The 21,693-nt window shown below is 34.0% G+C and overlaps 1 protein-coding gene across 1 annotated transcript in view; it reads right to left on the minus strand.

Moving 5' to 3' along the window:
* Positions 1 to 21,693, minus strand: part of LOC142337993 (uncharacterized) — a 244,820-nt gene that overhangs the window by 129,697 nt on the left and 93,430 nt on the right. The window contains exons 26-28 of the mRNA XM_075387627.1: positions 14,091 to 14,275; positions 5,418 to 5,705; positions 3,275 to 3,404 (exon numbers count right to left, since the gene is read on the minus strand). Coding sequence (XP_075243742.1) covers positions 3,275 to 3,404; positions 5,418 to 5,705; positions 14,091 to 14,275 — 603 coding nt within the window. The remainder of the gene's footprint in view (positions 1 to 3,274; positions 3,405 to 5,417; positions 5,706 to 14,090; positions 14,276 to 21,693) is intronic.

Below are 21,693 nucleotides of genomic sequence, written 5' to 3' on the forward strand. Positions count from 1 at the left end.
CAATTTACTTGTAACCAGCCTAGAAAATTAGGGTTACAAGCCCACTGATTCCAATTAATTTTTTGAACGAAAAGGGGCGAACCAAATTTTCCAGAAAAAAAAAGATTTCCGATTTGAAAAATGATTTCAAAAACACCTGCAATGAAAGTTTGATTCACGCATTGTACTTGTTTTCAGCCAAGCAATTTTTCCCATTGGTTTCCAATGAGTTATTGAACAAAAAAGGCGAACCAAAGTTGCTGAAACAAGCATCAAGCGTTTTGAGGAATGTTTTCACGTTCAACCAATTACAAGGAATTTCATGGTAAAAAAAGTTGCTTGGCTAGCACTGTTAGCTCATTTTAGGAGCCTCAAACAAAAGTAAAATCCTCTTTAGTGTTTAAGCAACAAAATACTAAAAGTTTTGTCCAAATAAAGATTGTTTCTATCGAGAAAACAAAAAAGTAACATCAATGAAAAAACCCGAGATGAAAAATTGATGCGTGCAATCTACTGGTATCTAACCTGGAAAAGTAGGGTTACAAGCCCACTGACTTCAAATAAATTTTTGAAGGAAAAGGGTGAACCAAACTTGCCGAAAAAAGCTTTAAGCGCTTTGAAAATTGTTTTCAGGTCCAGTCACTTTCAAGAACCTTAATGCCAAAAAATTGCTTGGTTAGCACTGTAAACTCAATTCAGGAGCTATAAACAGAAGAAAAGTCCTATTCAGGTTTTTAGCGACAAATTACTAAGAATTTTGTCCAATTAAAAAATGCTTCTTTTAGAACCAATTGACCAAAAATGCACCTAACCCCAAAAATGCACCTTTTTTTAAACGTTTGGAAAATTGTTTAAAACTTTAAACGTTTGGAAAATTGTTTTCAAGTTTAAGCCACTAACAAGATGTTTCATGCCAGAAGATTCGCTTGGCTAGCAGTGTGAGCTCAATTCAGGAGCTCTAAAGAAAAAAAAACCCTATTTATATTTTAAAAACAAAATATAATGAAATTTGTTCAATTAAAGAATGCTCCTTTCTAGAAAACGAGAAAAAGCTAAAGTCAGTCAAAATTTTCAAAAATTACGCCAAGAAAAAACTTGCGTGCATTTTTATTTTATTCAGCCTAGAAATTCAGGGTTGCTAGCCCCACAACTTCAAGTAGCTTTTTGAACGAGAAGTGAGGACCGAACTTAACAAAAAAAGGCCTAAGCGTTTTCAAAAAGGTTTTGAAATTTAGCCAATTACAAGATGCTTCATGGCAAAAGTTTTTTTCGCTAGCACTGTCAGCCTAATTCATAAGCCCGAAAACAGAAAAATCTTTTTTGGGTTTTCAGCAACAATTTATAAAGAAATTTTTCCATTTAATAAAAATTGAGAGAAAAATTGGATAATTGCAGTTGAAAAACGAACTTTTTTCTTGGAATGTCAGGCGGAGCATTTTTTTTGCCTTACAACTTAAGTTCTACTGGTAGTCTGCTATATGAATTTGCACCTTTTCAAGCAGCTCCTAGGCCTTATAGATTTTTACTATTTTCAAAAATATAAGCGAAAAAAAATCAATTTTTCTAATTGAAATACGAAATTTTCTTCTAAATTTTGGCAAACCAATCTACTTGCAATTGGTTTGCGATCTTGCTATTTGTTTGTTAAATGTTGTTTTTGTGTTTCAGGTGTCAAATAAAGAGAATGAAGTCAACCCTCCAAGAAAACTCGCAAAGAAGACAAAGAAGATCAGGAACTTATACCATGTTCCCACATCTTTCCGATTTTCCGGATTTCTGCCGACCACTAAGGGATCCCTGAGTCTAGCGAAAGCTGAAATGAAGTCTTTGTACCCTTTAATTCAAAATGTGTCCTTTTTGGGGCTGCGCAAAGGATCTGAGGCGATGCATGGTTGGGCAAATTTTGCCAATCCGACCGATTGCGCTGAAACTTGTGAAGAAGTAAAGAAAAACCCAAAAAATGGTCTTAAAGTTGAAAAGATGGGACCCACAAAGCCTGCGGAGTTTGAGGAAATTATGAAAGAAAATGTATTGCCGCCTCCAACAAAAAAACCTTGCCGCTTTGATTTTACACAAAACTTGAACATTGAAAATTTGTAAATTTTGCTTCGGTTTTGTGAAAGTCAAAATGAGGAATACAGTTTTTCAATATGAAAATAAATGATCTCCTTGTACTTGTTTTTTCAGCTTTTGGTTTCTACAAAAACCGCGTTGTTGAAGAACATTTTTTCGAAAAAATCAAGATCGGGTTTTTTCGTTATGACACTTTTATATGATGTCTTAGATAACATATCAAAGACCATAGAGTTTTAGTAGAAACCATATCCAAGACCATACAATTCAACATTTGTTAAAATGGATTGAAAAGCCTTCATTTGGTTGTAGTTTCAAAATATTTTGCCGATTCTTAGAAACCATATCCAAGATCATATATGGTTTCTTAGATAGCATATCCAAGACCATAATGATTTCTTAGATACCATATCCAAGATCATACAACTTACCATTTGCGGAAATGTCGTGAAAGGCATTCATTTGGTTGCAGTTTTAAAATGTTTCGCCGAATCTTAGAAACCATATCCAAGATCATATATGGTGTCTTAGATACCATATCCAAGACCATAATGATTTCTTAGATACCATATCCAAGATCATACCACTTACCATTTGCGGAAATGTCGTGAAAGGCATTCATTTGGTTGCAGTTTTGAAATGTTTTGCCGAATCTTAGAAACCATATCCAAGATCATATATGGTGTCTTAAGTTCCATATCTAAGAACATTATGACTTCCTGGATACCATATCCAAGACCATAAAATGTTCCATCGGTGGGAAAACCATCGAAAACGTGTTGCTCTGCCTAAATTACCAATTTCATGTAAAATCTTGAAAATCATACCAAAGATCATATATGGCTTCTTAGAAACCATAGCAAGATCATGCAAGAAATTTTGCTTAGACTTGGATGGAACCATATATGGTCTTTGATATGGTATCTAAGAAGGGTCATCCCGGGTTAATAACTACTTCTCAAGTGGTGCCATCCGCTGGCGAAAAATTAGATCAAAAAATTTATTATGGCCTTATATCTTTTTTTTTCATTTTGATGTCTTTTCTGTTACATTGATGCTTGCATAGTGATTTTTTTTAATGCTCCTTCCGTATTTTCATACTTCCGTAAAATGGTGTATTACTATTATTGAATTTTTTTGCAAGTATTCAAGTTTTTATTCTGGAATATCAAGATAGGATGTTTCATGTCTGGACTCTGTTTTGTTCCACTAAAACACTCACCTTTAGGCGTGACAGATTTTGACCTGAGCTTTGCAGTTGACCCTTTGCCCCCCTTGACTGGGAGAGATATTTTACTCTTCTTCTTTCCCAATTGTGACTTTTTCCCACCGGATACATCACTCAATGCACTCTGAACATATAAGAACACACTAATTAAAAGTTTTTTTTTGATCTGAGAAAACTGTTATTAAAAACAATTAACTTTGTTAACAAAACGGTGGTTGTCAATACAACAGATCAACAGTTTATGAATCTCATTTCATCGGCATTTTTTATTTTTCACATGTAAAATGTATGTTTTTATTCTCCCCACTTTGGTCAGGTAATAATAAAAATACTCGATCTGCTCATTGATAAGGCTCCCGTTTGTTGCAATTGTTTTGGCGACTCATCATTAAAGGACCAATCTGGACTCTTCTTATTCTGAATTCGTTAAATTGGTTAAATACTAATTAAAAGTTAATTTGGAAACGCTTTTTTCGGCGGATTATTACCATTTATAACTCATATAGTGATCAATTTAAATGATTATAACAATTATACTGGCCACCTATATTAGAGTCGTATGCCTATATTTTTAAACTAAGGAAACAATTGTAAATGTCTATAAATCTGTTTTTTTTTGTAATGACTGTTTTTAAATGAACTGTACTGGATTGTTTCATTTATACATTGGCTAGTTCATTTTTTTCACGAGCAAAAAAGAAGGTTTTCTGACAGATTCAAATTCATAGGACAGATGAAAAACCCAACCGGGTTGAGGTGTCAACGTTAACAAATTTTGATAACAAATTTAAGAATAGCGATAAATGCGGCAAAAACAGTTAAGGTTTTTAGCGTTGACTGCGGTGGTGAATGTAGTGAAAAACTATTCACGGCTAAAAATTGTAAATCTTACAAAAACTCGTGTCTAAATTTACCAAGTACTTTTACCGCAGAAGATTTTGCGAAAAAAGACAAGTACAGCAGTGATTGCGTTGAAAGTGGACAAAAAAACATTCACTGGTAGAACACTAAAACCAGCAAAACAAACAAAGTTTCGCCGCTTAATTACAACAATGTTATATTGACTCAACTTATTAATACACTATGTAAGATTTGAAGCGAATTAGTTGAAAGCTGTGGAAAAAATATCATCACTTTTCATCAATTCACAGACACGCGCACATGGCTGATTTTCTGATTAAGATTTTGGTGTACTGCACTTAACATGCCTTTTTCATTAATTATTTTTGTAGCCACCAGCAGACGATTAGGAAACTTTTAACTATTGCGAGAATTTTTTGCAAAACAACCTATACAAATCACGAAAATGTTTTTCGCTACAGCCTCTGCGTCAAATGAGAACTCAAACTACTTGATAGTGTCTTTCGTTTTTGCTAACCCCACAGAAGAAATTTTCTGGCAAGAATCGATTCAACAAACTGAACTCAAAGCAGTCCATCACTTTGTTGAGTCTGAATCAACCAGATTTTTAACAGTGCTTGTCTCGTTTTGAAAATATTTTTCTGTGTTTAGTTGCCTATAACCCTATGTTTTTTAATAATGCTTGAGGTGAGTATTCATTAAAAGATACACAAGTTCTTGAGAGGTGCTTTTTAAAGCAATCGTTTGAAACAACAAGAAGAAACAACAAGAGGAAGAAACAACAAGTCCGAAACGTTTTCAGTAAAAACAATTATTATTCAAACCCAGTAGTAATTCGAATAAAAACAAATTTGATACAAAATTTTCACTTCGTTTGGGGAGTTTTAAACCAGGAATATTTTGATTAGCTGCTTAGGAAAAAGGCTAGGAATATTTGGCGTAGCTCCCTTAGGAATAGCTTGCTTATGTTTTGAGAAACCTAATAGTTTTGAAAAGTGTAGTAAACTGCGCCTCACAAAGCTTTTCTGAAAATTGAAAAAAACAAACAATTCAAATCTTTGCTAATTTCAGAGCAACTTCTAGATTTTAATTAAAAAAATTGATGAAAAATGTCTCGAGAGGCTCCAAAAAAATTGATATTTTGTTATCAGTTTCTGTTAGTTGGCCCCTACGTGCAGCAATTAGTCCTGCTCTCATCATGAGCTAAATATTGGGGACAAATAAGTGCTTTGTCTGTTTGTTTTCCTTGAAAAATTATAAGTAGACGCTTTGTCACAAAGAAGAAAGAGTTGAGGTACTTCCTTATTTTCCTTCCGTAAAATGGTGTATTACTATTATTATGAATTTTTTTGCAAGTATTCAAGTTCTTATTCTGGAATATCAAGATAGGATGTTTCATGTCTGGACTCTGTTTTGTTCCACTAAAACGCTCACCTTTAGGCGTGACAGATTTTGACCTGAGCTTTGCAGTTGACCCTTTGCCCCCCTTGACTGGGAGAGATATTTTACTCTTCTTCTTTCCCAATTGTGACTTTTTCCCACCGGATACATCACTCAATGCACTCTGAACATATAAGAACACACTAATTAAAAGTTTTTTTTGATCTGAGAAAACTGTTATTAAAAACAATTAACTTTGTTAACAAAACGGTGGTTGTCAATACAACAGATCAACAGTTTATGAATCTCATTTCATCGGCATTTTTTATTTTTCACATGTAAAATGTATGTTTTTATTCTCCCCACTTTGGTCAGGTAATAATAAAAATACTCGATCTGCTCATTGATAAGGCTCCCGTTTGTTGCAATTGTTTTGGCGACTCATCATTAAAGGACCAATCTGGACTCTTCTTATTCTGAATTCGTTAAATTGGTTAAATACTAATTAAAAGTTAATTTGGAAACGCTTTTTTCGGCGGATTATTACCATTTATAACTCATATAGTGATCAATTTAAATGATTATAACAATTATACTGGCCACCTATATTAGAGTCGTATGCCTATATTTTTAAACTAAGGAAACAATTGTAAATGTCTATAAATCTGTTTTTTTTGTAATGACTGTTTTTAAATGAACTGTACTGGATTGTTTCATTTATACATTGGCTAGTTCATTTTTTTCACGAGCAAAAAAGAAGGTTTTCTGACAGATTCAAATTCATAGGACAGATGAAAAACCCAACCGGGTTGAGGTGTCAACGTTAACAAATTTTGATAACAAATTTAAGAATAGCGATAAATGCGGCAAAAACAGTTAAGGTTTTTAGCGTTGACTGCGGTGGTGAATGTAGTGAAAAACTATTCACGGCTAAAAATTGTAAATCTTACAAAAACTCGTGTCTAAATTTACCAAGTACTTTTACCGCAGAAGATTTTGCGAAAAAAGACAAGTACAGCAGTGATTGCGTTGAAAGTGGACAAAAAAACATTCACTGGTAGAACACTAAAACCAGCAAAACAAACAAAGTTTCGCCGCTTAATTACAACAATGTTATATTGACTCAACTTATTAATACACTATGTAAGATTTGAAGCGAATTAGTTGAAAGCTGTGGAAAAAATATCATCACTTTTCATCAATTCACAGACACGCGCACATGGCTGATTTTCTGATTAAGATTTTGGTGTACTGCACTTAACATGCCTTTTTCATTAATTATTTTTGTAGCCACCAGCAGACGATTAGGAAACTTTTAACTATTGCGAGAATTTTTTGCAAAACAACCTATACAAATCACGAAAATGTTTTTCGCTACAGCCTCTGCGTCAAATGAGAACTCAAACTACTTGATAGTGTCTTTTGTTTTTGCTAACCCCAAGGAAGAAATTTTCTGGCAAGAATCGATTCAACAAACTGAACTCAAAGTAGTCCATCACTTTGTTGAGTCTGAATCAACCAGATTTTTAACAGTGCTTGTCTCGTTTTGAAAATATTTTTCTGTGTTTAGTTGCCTATAACCCTATGTTTTTTTATAATGCTTGAGGTGAGTATTCATTAAAAGATACACAAGTTCTTGAGAGGTGCTTTTTAAAGCAATCGTTTGAAACAACAAGAAGAAACAACAAGAGGAAGAAACAACAAGTCCGAAACGTTTTCAGTAAAAACAATTATTATTCAAACCCAGTAGTAATTCGAATAAAAACAAATTTGATACGAAAGTTCCGCTTCATTTGGGGAGTCTTAAACCAGGAATCTTTTGATTAGCTGCTAAGGAAAAGCCTGGTAATATTTGGCGTAGCTTGTTTAGGAATAGCTTGCTTATGTTTTGAGAAACCTAATAGTTTTGAAAAGTGTAGTAAACTGCACAACAACAACAACAAAGCTTTTCTGAAAACTGAAAAAAAGCAATTCAAATCTTTGCTAATTTCAGAGCAACTTCTAGATTTTAGTTAAGTGCAAAACAAATTTATGAAAAAATGTTTTGAGAGGCTCCAAAAAAAACGATACTTTGTTATCAGTTTTTGTTAGTTAGCTCCTACGTGCAGCAATTAGTCCTGCTCTCATCATGAGCTAAATATTGAGGACTAATAAGTGCTTTGTCTGTTTGTTTTCCTTGAAAAGTTATAAGTAGACAGTTTGCCATAAAGAAGAAGGAGTTGAGTACTCACTTCCTATCATCAAAAACCATTCAACATACAAAAAGGTCTTTGCCAAACACTTGTATTCTTGTTAACTAAAAAATCCACAAATATGCAGTCTTGGTCTATTTCGATGGAATATTGAAGCGGACGCTAAATTTTGATTATAAATCGTGATAAGAACTTTTACCTTTGAATATTTATCTTGCCATTTTATATCGGCCAAAAAAGGAGTAATACAGATGTCATTAAAATTGGCAGATAAAATTGAAAATTTGGAAGTGCTGATGAAATTGAGTCTGGCAATTTACTTTTCAACTTGTTTAGATGAGTACCAAACAGAATTTTCAATAGTATTTTTTTTCGATGTTATCTGCCAGACGTGAAATTATCATAAAAACGAAGAGGCAAACTTATAGTCTACTAATGGCAATGATGTCGAAAAAAACTGGACATTAGGCTTAAGAATTGGAAATCGTAATTTTTATCTGCCTTTCATAAAATTTTCTGTTTGCTATTGTTTTTCTGGTTTGCAATAGAAACTTAAAAAACTCTTATAACTCAAGCAAAATGGAATGCATTAATTAACTGAAATGACTGCCGAGCTTGTTTTCACAACAATACGAAAATGAATGTTTTTGCAATTCTCCTCTCCATATTCTGCATTTATTTCGGAAACAAAGTTTTTGGGTTTTGTTTTGTCTCATTGAGTCACTTAACATTTTTCGACATAAACAAAAGTTTTGCGAATATTTTGCACTTTGAAAACAATGCATCACAAAAACACACCAAAAGTACCTCCCACTATCTTGTAAAGTTTCCTCAGCGTTGATTAGGTATCTTTTTGACAAAAAGAATAAAGCTTAATTTTGAAACAAAAAGTTTTCACCATTTTTTTCAATTTTAAGCTCACGCAAGCTCTTTACTTAACTCTAATGTCAAAAAAGTATTGAATGAAACTAAAACAATATCCGCTGCTTTATTTCCATTTCATATTTTTTTCAAACCAAAGACCCATACCCGAAGCAATCATGAGAAAAAGTTTTTTGGTAGTAAATTTTTTTGCTGAAGAAAAACTGGAGGCCAGGGATTTGTATAAAAATTAAGGAAGTTAGCAATGCTCTTCACGATACGTATAAAATTTTCGAGTTGGTCTGAAGAAAAAAGCCGGCCTTGCATAAATATTTTGCATATTTCTAGAAAATTTTTGGAACCAACCATAAGGAAACTTGTTAAAACGACGAGTAATAAAGCTCGTTTCAGACGAGGATGATTTGATTGTATTCAAATCTTTCTGAATAACCCGGAGGGTAATATGAGCACTGATTAAACCTATAAATGACGAAGTGAACTATAAACTAACTCTCATCAGTTCGAAACATTTCCCGCGCTTGTAATCCATTTTATGCAAACTGCTCTGATACCCTAGTAGAAAATGAACTTTCAAGACTTACAAACACCATCAAGGACATGCGAAAACAGTTAAAGCAAAAAACGAAATCGTACAAGAACAGAAACAATTAATCTACAAACAAGCTCAAACGATCTCAGAACAAAACAATGTCATTGAAAAACAAAAGTAGCAGATAGAATTGAAAGATAATGCAAACGCGTACCAGTGTCGAATGATTGATCAATTCCAATCGGAACTCGGATATTTACGGGATCGGAACAGTTCGCAATTGGAAAACTTAATGGGTCACAATATTCAAAATTCAACAAATTTCTTGGAGCCGTCGGAACCAAAGTTTTTTCCAAAATTTATTAACAGAAACACTAACCATCTTATAATTTCAGACAGCACATACAAAAAAATACGACAATCTGATATTTCTTATGACACTGGGATTCATTCTTATCCCTCTGCAACAATTATTGATTTGGGACAAACAGTCGAACAGTATTCGTCAGGAGGAAAATGCCAATCACTCATTTTTCATGCGGGTCATAATAGTATAGATAAGGGTGTTTCGGGGGTGGCCGCAGCGTCTAAATTATGTGAAACTGTTACAAAAGCAATCAAAAAGTTGAAACCTCACAGAGTTCGACTTCCTGAAACTCCACAAGTTAAAAATCGCCATTATGGGCGTGAATCGAATAATATTGAAATTGAAGAGTTCAATAAGCAACTGGGAAATATTGCTTTGGAGTTAAACGGAACATTTAAATGGACAAAAGTGGAGGTTTTGAAATGCAACATTACAACATCCGAAATATCTAATAATGGTGTTCACTTAAATTTGGCGGGAGTACAAAAAATTGTCAAGAGTATTCGGAACTATTATCAACAGCATAATATTACTGTGTCATAAAACAACATTGCACTGCGACAAATTCAGCGTTTTTAATCAATCCTTTGGTTGTGTGACTTAGTGTTTTTTTGTCATTAGAAATGAGCATTTCCAAACTAATAGTTTTTGCTTTTTTTAGCACTTCAAATGAAAAGTTTATATATTCGGTTATGTCACACAACCAAAATCATGATTATTATAATGTGAAAATTAGGTTCCGCTTTTTTCGATTTCTGAGTATTTGCAAAATAGTTCTTTTACACTTCATGGTGAGAGTCATCTAAATCCGGATCCCTTTTCTCACATTCGTCAATCGGACATGCTGATAGACATTGTTACAAAAGATGGCAAAAATCTAAACATTTGTCTTTTCAATGCACACAGTTTAAAAAACAAATATGACTTTTTCACTGACTTTTTGACAAATTTATCTCAAAACACAATAGTGATCCTAACTGAAACTTGGATGAATGAAACAGATATTTATCCAGAGAATGTCTTGAGTCTGAAACAGAAATTTTATTCAAAATCAAGGTCATCAAAGACAGGAGTAAACAAGGGGGGGGTGTTGCCATCTGGGTTCCTAGGGACATATCTTCAAAACAGCGAAATGATCTAAATGTACTCAGTGAAAGCTTTTTGAGTCCTTATGGGTAGAAATATCTGGGCTTAGCAATATCCTAATTAATGCTTCGTATTGTCCAAATAAAAACTTGGGAAACTGTTTCATTGACGAATTAACATCAGAGACTTCCTTGGCGTCCTCAATCACTGACGAAGTTTTGCTTCTTGGCGATTATAATCTCAATTATTTCAACAAAAGAGAATCCAATTTATTGGATGAATTTGCGAATAGTTCCGGCCTTACCTTGTCAAACACAGAAAAACAAACACGAGCCACCAGCCAAGGCGTAACACTAATCGATCATGGGTTTTCCAGCAAAAACCAAATTCAAGATGTTCAGATTTTTTCGCCATCAGTTGAAATGGATCACTTGATTGTTATATACATTACCAATTTTCTTGTTGAACCTAAAAATAGGAAGCAAAGTTTTATCAGTAGAAACAAAAGAAAGTTCGATGCAAATATATTTAGTCTTGATCTTTCAAATCAGGACTGGAGTAACTTATATCAATGTAAAGATGGAAATAGCATGTGCATTGTTTTCATAAACGTTTTCAGTACTACTCTAGAGTTCCACGCCGCACTTACAAAAAGCTTTCAACCAGAAAGAAAAATTGCTGAAAAACCTTGGCTGACAAAAGTGCTGAGAGAAAAAATCACCAAAAAAACAGACTTTTTATTATCTGGAAAAAGAACCCATCGGAGCAAGCGCATAAACTTTTCAACCTTTTCAATTATCAGAGAAATTTGGTTAATAGGCGTTTAAAAACAGCCCAAAACGAGTCTTGCACACAATTTTTCAAAGAACTACCAACAAGTAGAGAACAATGGAGTTTTATCAAAAAAAGAATAGGCAAAGAAAGGGAGTTTCTCGTTATAGGCAAACTAGTCGATGGTAAAACAGAAGTAGAAAATGTACTTGATATTGCAAATTGTCTCAATGGAAGTTTTCAAAAACTAGGCTTATACAATGGACAATATGTGAGCGTTATGGAAAATTTTTGATTCAGAACAGTTACACTAAAGGAACTATATGATGCCATCGATTCACTCGACAACATTAAATCTCCGGGTCCAGGCGTTTTTAATGCTTGAGCAGTCAAGGCAGCAAAGCTTCCAATCGGAACCCATTTGCAGTTTGTTTTTAACACATGCATTAGTCAAAATGTTTTCCCGGAAAATATAAAACTCTCTTTCATTAGTCCGGTCTACAAAAAACGGGAAGTAAAAATTTGCGGGAACTATAGGCCTATCTCAATTACTCCAATGTTCGCAAAACTCTTTGAGCGTATAGTTTTCAATCAGGTTAACGAGTTTATACAAAACGAAGAAATTTTGAACGGTACACAGTTTGGATTTCAAATACATAAGTCTTCTACAGATGCTGTTTCACACTTAATCGAAACATTACAAGAAAACTACGATAACTTAAAAATTTCAGTTGCTGTTTTTATTGGTCTAGCTAAATCATTTAATTCAATATCGCACGAAATTTTTCTCAAAAAAATGAAGCTTACGGTTTTTCAGAAAGTGCAGTTGATTTATTTGCTTCATTTCTTAAAAACAGACAGCAATGTGTTAAGATAAATGATGTTTACTCAGAATGGTTGGAAACAAATCATGGTGTTCCACAGGGAACTTTTTAGGGCCACTAGTTTTTCTTCTCTACATTATTGATTTTTGAGAAAAGGTACAAGGAAACTTCGACATAATTCAATTTGTTGATGACACAAATTTCCATTTTAGCAGAAACAATGACAGCGAACTGGAAAAATGTGTTTCTGAAATACTGGAGAAAACAGATAATTATCTAAAGCAAAACAAATTAACCATGAAAACCGGTAAAACTGAACTTCTTTGCTTCTCGAAGGAAAACGAAAATTTTAATCCGATAGTTCTTCGGGGACAAGAAATTAAACCGGAAAGTCACTGCGGATACTTGGGTATAGTAATTGATTCTAAATTAAATTTTAATGTCCAACTCAACAAAGTCCAATCAAATATGGCCACAGCGATTAGATCCATATACCTTTTACGTTATCAGTTACCTATGAAAGCACTGTTGATGCTATTCAAATCCCTAGTCTTTTCTCATTTAACATTCAGTGCTCCATTTTTTCAGAACTTGATTTCTCTGCAATGCAGCGAAATAATCGAGAAATCAATTGGGGAACTAAAGTTTGCTATATGAGAAATAAGTTCGAGAGATCTACAGATCTCTTAGTAAAATCTGACGGTTTGCCTGCAGAACTTTTAATAAGCCAGATGAGTGTTTCAAAACTTAGGGATGATATTTCATTATTGGAATCAGACGACACTGAGAGTTTTTTCTAAGTGGTAATGTATTAGTAAGCAAAAACAATAGAACTGAGCAGCTAATTCTCTTAAGGTCGAGCAGTCGATCATTACAAAAAAGAAGCATCCAAAAAGGGAATAAACTTCCGCGTGAAGTCCGGACTATCAGATCACGCTCAAAGGTTAAACGCATTTTAAAACAGCATCTGCTCCAACAATTCAAACTTGTACCGTTGGAAAGGAACGTTGGTAGCTTCAAAAGTTATTTTTACCTTTAAAAAACGGAACCACTAATTTTGATTTTTAACATTGTACTAATTTTGTTAATATAATTTTAAACCTGTAATACTTAACCCCTGGGTTATATTTTCAATTTACTTGTTTAAACAAAAAACAAGAAAGATTATAAAAATTTTTTTAAAAAATTTATAAATATTTCGAAAAAGGATGCATTATATTTTACAAATTTTTACAAAAATTCTGAAACTTTTGCATGAATTTGTAAAGGTTTGTAAACTCTTGCCTTAATTTAGAAACAGTTTGCAAATATTTTCATTAATTTACAACAAAATAGTAAATTTATGCATTATTTTATAAACAAGATTTACAAATTTAATGCAAATTGTCGAAAATTATTTAACAATAACGTTAAAAAACGCTAAATAAACAGCTGTTGAGACTACAAAAAGCGCAATAGAGCCTAGAAACCTATCCTATGCAAAAACGAAAAGCTCTTAAATTTTAAATATACAAAAAATAAAAGAGCATCGCAAGAAGAGCAACAAAAAAGCATCAGAATTATCAATCTAAGGCATCAAAAAAGCTGTTATTTTTCCTCTTTTTCCGTTTTTTAAAAAATTGTTATGCACTCATGTAGTTCGTTGGCAACCACTCGTTTCAAGAAAATTTATGTTTGGTCAAATGCTACTCAGAGTTGCAGTCGCTCCTCATTTGCGTTAATATTAACCCAGATTGAGGTTCCAGACAAAAGTGACCTCTGACCACTTGCCAGACCCTTGTGCGACTGCAGACCGTGCGGAACCACGTATTTTGGGATGCAAAGTACCTCCGTATGAGAACCAAAATGGTCCCATCAGAAGTCCGATGTTCCAGGAACGTCAGCCTCGGAAATGTTCAGTTCCAAAATAAATACAGACCTTTGACCGTTTAGCAGCGGACGCCTTTGACCCCGTTCTTCCAGACTTTTTGCTCTGTTGACTGGGCCTTTCTTTCTGGTCACTTTCATCAGCTGTCGCGTTTCCAGGAGACAGAGTCATTGACTCGGAGAGGGACCGCTTCCCAGCCCCTCTGACGTCACTCCCATCGCCTTCTCCGTTTCTCCCTGATGCATTCAACGATTTAGTCTGAAGTTACAATGATGAGAAGTTCTGGCCAGGGATTTCCCGGGCCGAGGTGTCACCGCCATTCACCTCAAAATTATGTAAGATAAAGCGGTGAATGCGGAAGATTTTGTAAGATGAGCGGTGAATGCGGTGAAATTACACAAATTCACCGCTTTGAAAAAAGTGTCCAAATTATGTAAGATAAGCGGTGAATGAGGTGAAATTACATAAATTCACCGCTTAACTTAGAGGTGAACTTACATAAATTCGCCGCTTGGAAAAAAGTGTTAAAACTTTGTGAGAACAGCAGTGAATGCGTTTAGAAATTACATATTTTAGCGGTGAAATGTGGTGAATTTTTGTAAGATCACCGCTTACTCTAGCGGCGAACCCAGGTCGAGGTGGCCAGACCGAAGTGACCCCTGATCAGACGAGTTTGGAGCGCACACATGTTCCCGGTGCGCTCGAATTACATGGTCTGGAAAAGGCTTCGAGCGCACTTTTGTCTGGACAATGGTCTGGAACTTGCCTGATCAGAGGCCACTTTGTTCTGGGACGGTCTGATCAGAGGTCACTTTGGTCTGGAACGGTCTGATCAGAGGCAGTTTCAAGCGCACACAAGTCTGATCAGAGGCCGATTCGAGCGCACACTAGTCTGACCAGAGACCAATTCGAGCGACATTTTTTCAAGTTTTTTTTTGTTTTCTTACTGACTTTTGTTGTCTCGGGTAAGAGACAACAATAAAACAGCATTCTGATCGGAACTTCATCTGAAAATCTGATGGTTTTGATCAGAACCAAGGGGTCCAGCTGATAATAACTGCCGGTCCCCTCAAGAAAAGATTTTGAATTAAAGTAGATCAAGACGTTTTTATGCAGAACTGTCTAAGTTCATTTTTTCAGTTAAAAGCATAAAAAAATGGCATACTCAGTAATTTTTTCTGATCATTTTTTTCGATTTACTTTCATTAACAATACTTTCAGGATTGGTTTTTTGTTAGTTGAATATAAGATTGATAAAATGATATATGAAATGAATGTATTATAACGATATTGAGAGATTTGTTCATGTTTAAAATCATTCTCTGATCAGACTATTTCGAACGCACTGTAGTCTGGACAATGGTCTGGAACTCGTCTGGACAATGGTCTGGAACTTGTCTGATCAGGGGTCACTTCGGTCTAGAACTCGCCTGATCTGAGGCGGCTTCGAGCGCACTTCGAGCGCACAATGATCTTCGAGCGCATTCTCGTCTGATCAGAGGTCACTTCGGTCTGGGACGGTCTGATCAGAGGTCCCACTTGTCGGGGACGGTCTGATCAGAGGCGATTTCGAGCGCGACCTCAACCTGGGAACTTACATAATTTCACCACATTCACCACATTTCACCGCAAAGTTATGTACGAAATTTGCGGTGAAAAAACTAACTTTTCAACGCTTATCTTACATATTTTTTCTCGACCCGGGAAGACTGCAAAGAAAAGCGTTGACAGCATGACCCATGATACAGGGCTGGCTGGCTGGCTTGCTTTTCTTGACTTCGGGTATCTGAGATGTCGATTGAATTTAAAATTTGACAAGAGTTCATCTAGTACTGTGTGCTGCCGAGGACATTCCAACATTTACATTGGACGACATGTTATCACGATCAATCCAGAAACCATCAATTTTTAAGTTAAGACATGATTTTAATGAGTACCGTAGTCGAACTTACACGCCTATCTTGTAAGAACTTGTAAGAATCTTGCAAGACTCTTGTACCAAATTGTATAATCTTACAAGAGTCTTGCAAGATTCTTACAAGATCTTACAAGATAGGCGTTAAATGTAAGACTCTTACAAGATAGGCATGTAATCTTGCAAGAATCTTACAAGATAAGCGCGTGGTTGCCAGATCTTACAAGATAAGCACTTTTTGCAAGATTCTTACAAGATCTTACAAGATAGGCGCGTAAGCTCGACTAGGGTACGCCCCTAATTCCTGATGAACTGAAGACATAGAAATAACCAAAGAGGAAACGTCAAATGGATGTTTTAAAAATCAATCGTCTTCCATAGATCATAGATTTTCGGACGAAATCAAGTTTTTCAAGGTCCCCAAATACCCTGATGGCAATCCTGAAATTTTCTGTTTTCCGCTATAAATCCCAGCAAATTATTCCGTTAAACTCCAGGTTCCATTAAAATCCGATCGGAACCCCTTTTTTTCCTGTGAAAACAAGGCAAAAATTCCGAAAAACCGGCCGGCGGGGTTTCATTCTCTTCCCGATTTCCCTGTTAGCAATAATAAATTTCCCAGAATTCTTTGCCGGGAGATGCGCAATTTTCTCTTTCTTGGCAAATCTTGGAATTCCCGTTAATTTTCCCGGTAAGATCCCAGATTTTACTAGGAAAAATCCAGTATCTTGTTTTATGGGATACTTAGGGGCCAACGCGCTGGAATACTTATTTTTATAACACAAACAAATCGATTTTGTATTCTGTCCCCATAGTCATCAACTTTTTTTTTGCAAAATCCACCTTTACCGTTTTTAGTTCTCATTCGGAAAATTGATCTCTCAATAAAAAAAATCTCAAATGCAATATTAAGAGAAACTCCTGGGGGTCGTCAATTTTAGAAAATTATTACAGATAATGTTTTCTGGTTACTGTGTAAATATTACTATCTAAAAGACAACATTTATTTAAAATTTAGATTATACCTGTATTTAATCACCAGACAGCGCAAGAGGTTGAACGAGCAAAAAAAAATTTGAGATGACAATAGACAAGGGGGCTCGTTAATGTGCGTTCGCACATGATGTTCCGACCCAAGCTTATCAACATTCTTTACTTATTTGTCAACCAAATGACGATATAACAAAAATAGCTATTTGAGTTTAAAACAATCGTTACACAATCTAACCACTAATTGAATTACATATTGCCATGCCTCATTAGCACCAACGAGATCTGCCGTTAAAGAGACTACGAGAAAAAAACAACAAAATTATCAAAAATAAAATTTTCACGGCAAAAACTAAATATCAAAATTTAAAAGCACCTAGTAACAACATCAAAAAGCAGTCAGATTAAACCTTAACTGCACAAATTTACCTTTTCCTAACTATACAGCAGATGGATTTTTTTTAATGAGACTAGGTAATAAGTCAACAAAGAGAAAGAATAATGAGGCGAAATTAAAAAACCAAATCAATTTTTTTTAAACCAAAAAATTTCAAAAGTCTTAAAAGCATTAGATTTAACTAAATAAACGTGGAGAAACTACTGAAAAGTTATTACAAAAAACCAAAAGGACCTGTCTTTGGTTAGACTAAGCCATAGAAACAGACTAAAGATACAGAAAAACTCAAAAAAAATCTCAAACAATTAGCGAAAACACAAGTTATTGATACCATTAAAACCATTAGCTATTATCTGAGTATTATATACTTTTAATTCAGTTGTTGTTTCTACTACTTCAGATAAAGAATTTATACTGAGATACTAACTAAGTTTAACTGGGCCTCATTTGAAAACCATTGGGATCTGTTATTACGCGATTGTGTTGAAAGAAGAGAAAAAGAAACACAAAACTGACCACTCAAAAGACGTTTAAAAACGCATTCCGTCCAATAAACAAAAGGTCAGTGAAAATCAAATAAGTATACATGTGGCCGGTCAGCAATTTATGGCAACCTAAAGAACAAAAAAACAGAAAAAAAGCAAATTCAAGAAAAAAAAATGAGCGAGAAAATTGTCGAAGGCATTAAAAAGTGACCTTTTCAAATAAAATTTGTTCTAAATTCAAATATTTTTTTACCAGCAATGGAATGCTATTATTTTAACAATATAACTTCGAAAAATCACCAAATATGAAACAAATACATTCGAAAATTACCACGAAATTTTTGAGAAAACTCGTAGTATCAACGCTATAAAATTCAATAGCTTTCAACGAAAGTAAATAAGCTAAATTGATGGGACAACAAGGTTTTTTGCCATTCATATTGCATCAAAAAAACATTACAATACTTTATTGTCTATGAAAACAACAACAAATACAAGCAAAAACGAAAAATTTGGTAGAAAGTGCCTGAAGAAAGTCTCGAAGCAAGTAAAATCATAAGCTCTACTCTGAAAGTTTTATCTATGATCCATTGAACGTCTTTCTTAAACCAATGGGAACTATCACTATAAGGATAATGTGATAAGATTTTAAAAAGAACCAAAAATAAGAAAAAATATCCAAAAATTTCAAAAAATTATGAAAACCCGTGGCATTGAAGTCTTAAAACTATTAGGTAGAAGATGAAACCGGAAACCAGATTAAAATTGTATGCAGTAGAAAACAAGGGTTCCTCTCAATACTGCGACTGACCAAGAAACTTTTCCCAAAAATTTTTTTAAGGACTTAACAGCCATTAAATTCACTAGCTTTCAATGGAAGTCAATAATTACACCTCGATATGCCCCGATGGTAGGAAGGGATATTTGTCAGGCATTGTTAATCAATAAAGCATCACAATAAGTCTTATGACTATGAAAACAACAACAAAACAAGCAAAAACCAAAAATTCAGTAGGAAAATGAGAGAAGAAAGTGTCGGAGCCATTTAAAACACAAAATTTTTCTCTGAAAACTTCATCTTTGATTCACTGAACGTCTTTGGTAAGCCAATGGGAGCTACCAATATTTGGATAATGTGATAAGAGTTCAAAAGTAACCAAAAGTAACATAAGTCTTAACGCGCAAGTATAACCCGATGTGGTGACAATGACGTTTGTCATTTATAGATGATCAATGAGACATTACAATCAGTCTGCTGTCTATGAAAACAACAACAAAAACAGGCAAAAACCAAAAATTCAGTAGAAAAAAGCGAGAAGAAATTGTTGAAGCCAATTAAATCATAAGTTTTTCTCCGAAAATTTATCAATGATCCACTGAACATATTTTTTAAGCCAATTGGAGCCATCAATATTTTGATAATGTGTAATGTGATATAAGTTCAAAGGTAACCAATAATAAAAAAATAACCACAAAACAAAAAAAAATTTAGATCTTGTGTTATTGAAGCCCTTTATCCAATAGTTAAAAGATAAAATCGCTAACCAGAAAAAATTTGGTTGCAGTAGGAAGGAAGGGGATCCTGTCATTACTAAGATTGACTTACAGTTCACGAAAATAAGTTTATGATTTTTTAATGTTCAAAAATAACTTTCGAAAAATTATTTTTGAAGTCTTAACAGCCAATAGCTGTCCACTCCAAGCACTTGATATGTTCACTTAGTCATTATTACGGAACATATTGCACCTTTAATCAATGAGTTCATTCCATAGGACTCCGAAAAATCAGTCAATCCTCAAAAAGAAAATCAAATTTTCATTTAAAATTACGAAAACTCAGTGTCGAAGCCAAAAAAAACATGAGCAATTCCTTGGAAAAGTTTTTTTTTCATTGGGCTTCTTTTGACTATAAATGAGGTCTGTCGTTAACGGAACCTCGATATGAAAAGTGACTAGTCTCTAGTTGACTTAAAATAGCAAAAAAGAAGAAAAGTTTTCTAAAAAAGAGCTCTCAAACAGAATTCGACCAGAACTATTCTTTTTATCGCCTTCAGTTTATTAGGAACACACAATTGGTTCATTTTGTGACATGAAAGTAAAATTTGAAATACTATTTTTATAGAAAATATCTTAATTTGAAGAAAAGTTACACTAAAAGTGAACAAAATCATGCCAAATATCCCGTGTTCACACAAGACTTCAATCATCGATAACTCCTCGAATAAAACGAAATTCAAAAAAATCTTTTTAACTTTGAATTCTACGCTGGAACAGTTTCTTATTGATACTATTCGCATTTCTCTACGATGAATATATCGATCGGCCAAAATTGACTGAACAAAAAAACCCTTTTGAGTATATATTTCCTCCCCCCACAAGTGGGTCGGAACAAAAAATTGTATTGCAAAAGTGCGCACCAGTCCAAAGATCAGCAGAACAAACACACTTGTTATTTGCTGTTCTAATATTGGTTCGAAAATAATTGCAGATCTTATTTTAAAATCGGAGTAGGACTATAACGATTTCTTGAGGAAATTGCAACTGCGGCTGGCAACAAGTATGTGATTTCTGAAAATGCGGAATTACGCAGTCAGCATTGACATCCGGAGAAATTCGGGTGGAATTTTCTTGTTTTTGGTGCTGAATATTCCGAACGGCAAAAACTAAATTAAATTTGTGTCCGTTTTATTTTACTTGAAAAATAATTCCAGTTTTGAAGTAACTACAAGTTTTCTGCAAGGTCCGTAAAATTTTAAATTTTGTAATCGTTTGGAAAAATTATTATTTTCTGCCAAATATCCGAACCAATAATTGACAAGGTGAAAAAGATTTCGAAAATTCGAGGAACAATGCAATTTCGCAATTTTCTAATAACTTAGTTTTCGGGCGTTAAAACATTTAATGATTCAATCAAAATTGCTTGGCGTCGTATACAATTATAGCTTATAACAAGATTTATGTTGAAATAGAGAACAGTTTCTATGAAGTAATTTAGGAAAAAGGCAGGATACAAATACATTGTTGCAATTTGTTTTAAATGTTACACTTTTCAAACTCTTAAGAAGTTTTTGCAATGAAACGATATAGTTTTTTATTATGAAAACCGACAAATTGTTTAAAATTCTGTATATAAAATACAGAAAAAATTCGACCAAGTTTAAATCGGAATATACCAATAATTTCCCACGTTTGAAACCGAACATACAGATAATTTCCAGCGTTGACAACCGAGCACTTAGAAGCTTTCTTACGTTTAAAAACAAACAAACTGATGATTTCCTACGTTTAAAACCAATCATAAACCGGCTAAATTCGGAAACATTGCTCTAGAACTACAAGCGAGGGGCAATTTAACTTAGAGATATAGCTCAGAAATTGTTTTTGGGTGCAAAAATAACAACTTTGGTGGTTTTCGAATTCTGGGTCATTAGTTCAGCAGTCTGACATTGTAACCACTACGCTATAACAACTTCACAATGCCTTTACATTAGCAAAAAATGAGAGCAATTGATATCACTCAAAATCGAAGAAGATAAGTTTGGAAAAAAGTCAATTGAGAAGTCACAGAGTGTTCTAGAAGAAAAGCGCAAAAATGGTTAAGAAAAAATTTTGCTGAAGAAAAGACCAACACGTTCACAAGAATTGCTTCAAATATGCAATTAAGCATACGGAAAATTTCTAACGGTTGCAACTGAGCATTTCTAAGCTTTCCTATGTTTGAAAGCAAACACAAAAGATTTATATTTTATATTTTTTTGTCAATTTTCGGATATCTAGTCTATGGACCCGTCTTGACGTGAAAAGTAGAACACTTTCAAAATGAGAATTTTGTGAACATTTTCATTAATTGAATTTTTTTTCCAGGAA

This window comes from Convolutriloba macropyga, chromosome 4 (assembly GCF_964194025.1).
Source record: "Convolutriloba macropyga chromosome 4, txConMacr16.3, whole genome shotgun sequence".
NCBI lineage: Eukaryota > Metazoa > Xenacoelomorpha > Acoela > Convolutidae > Convolutriloba > Convolutriloba macropyga.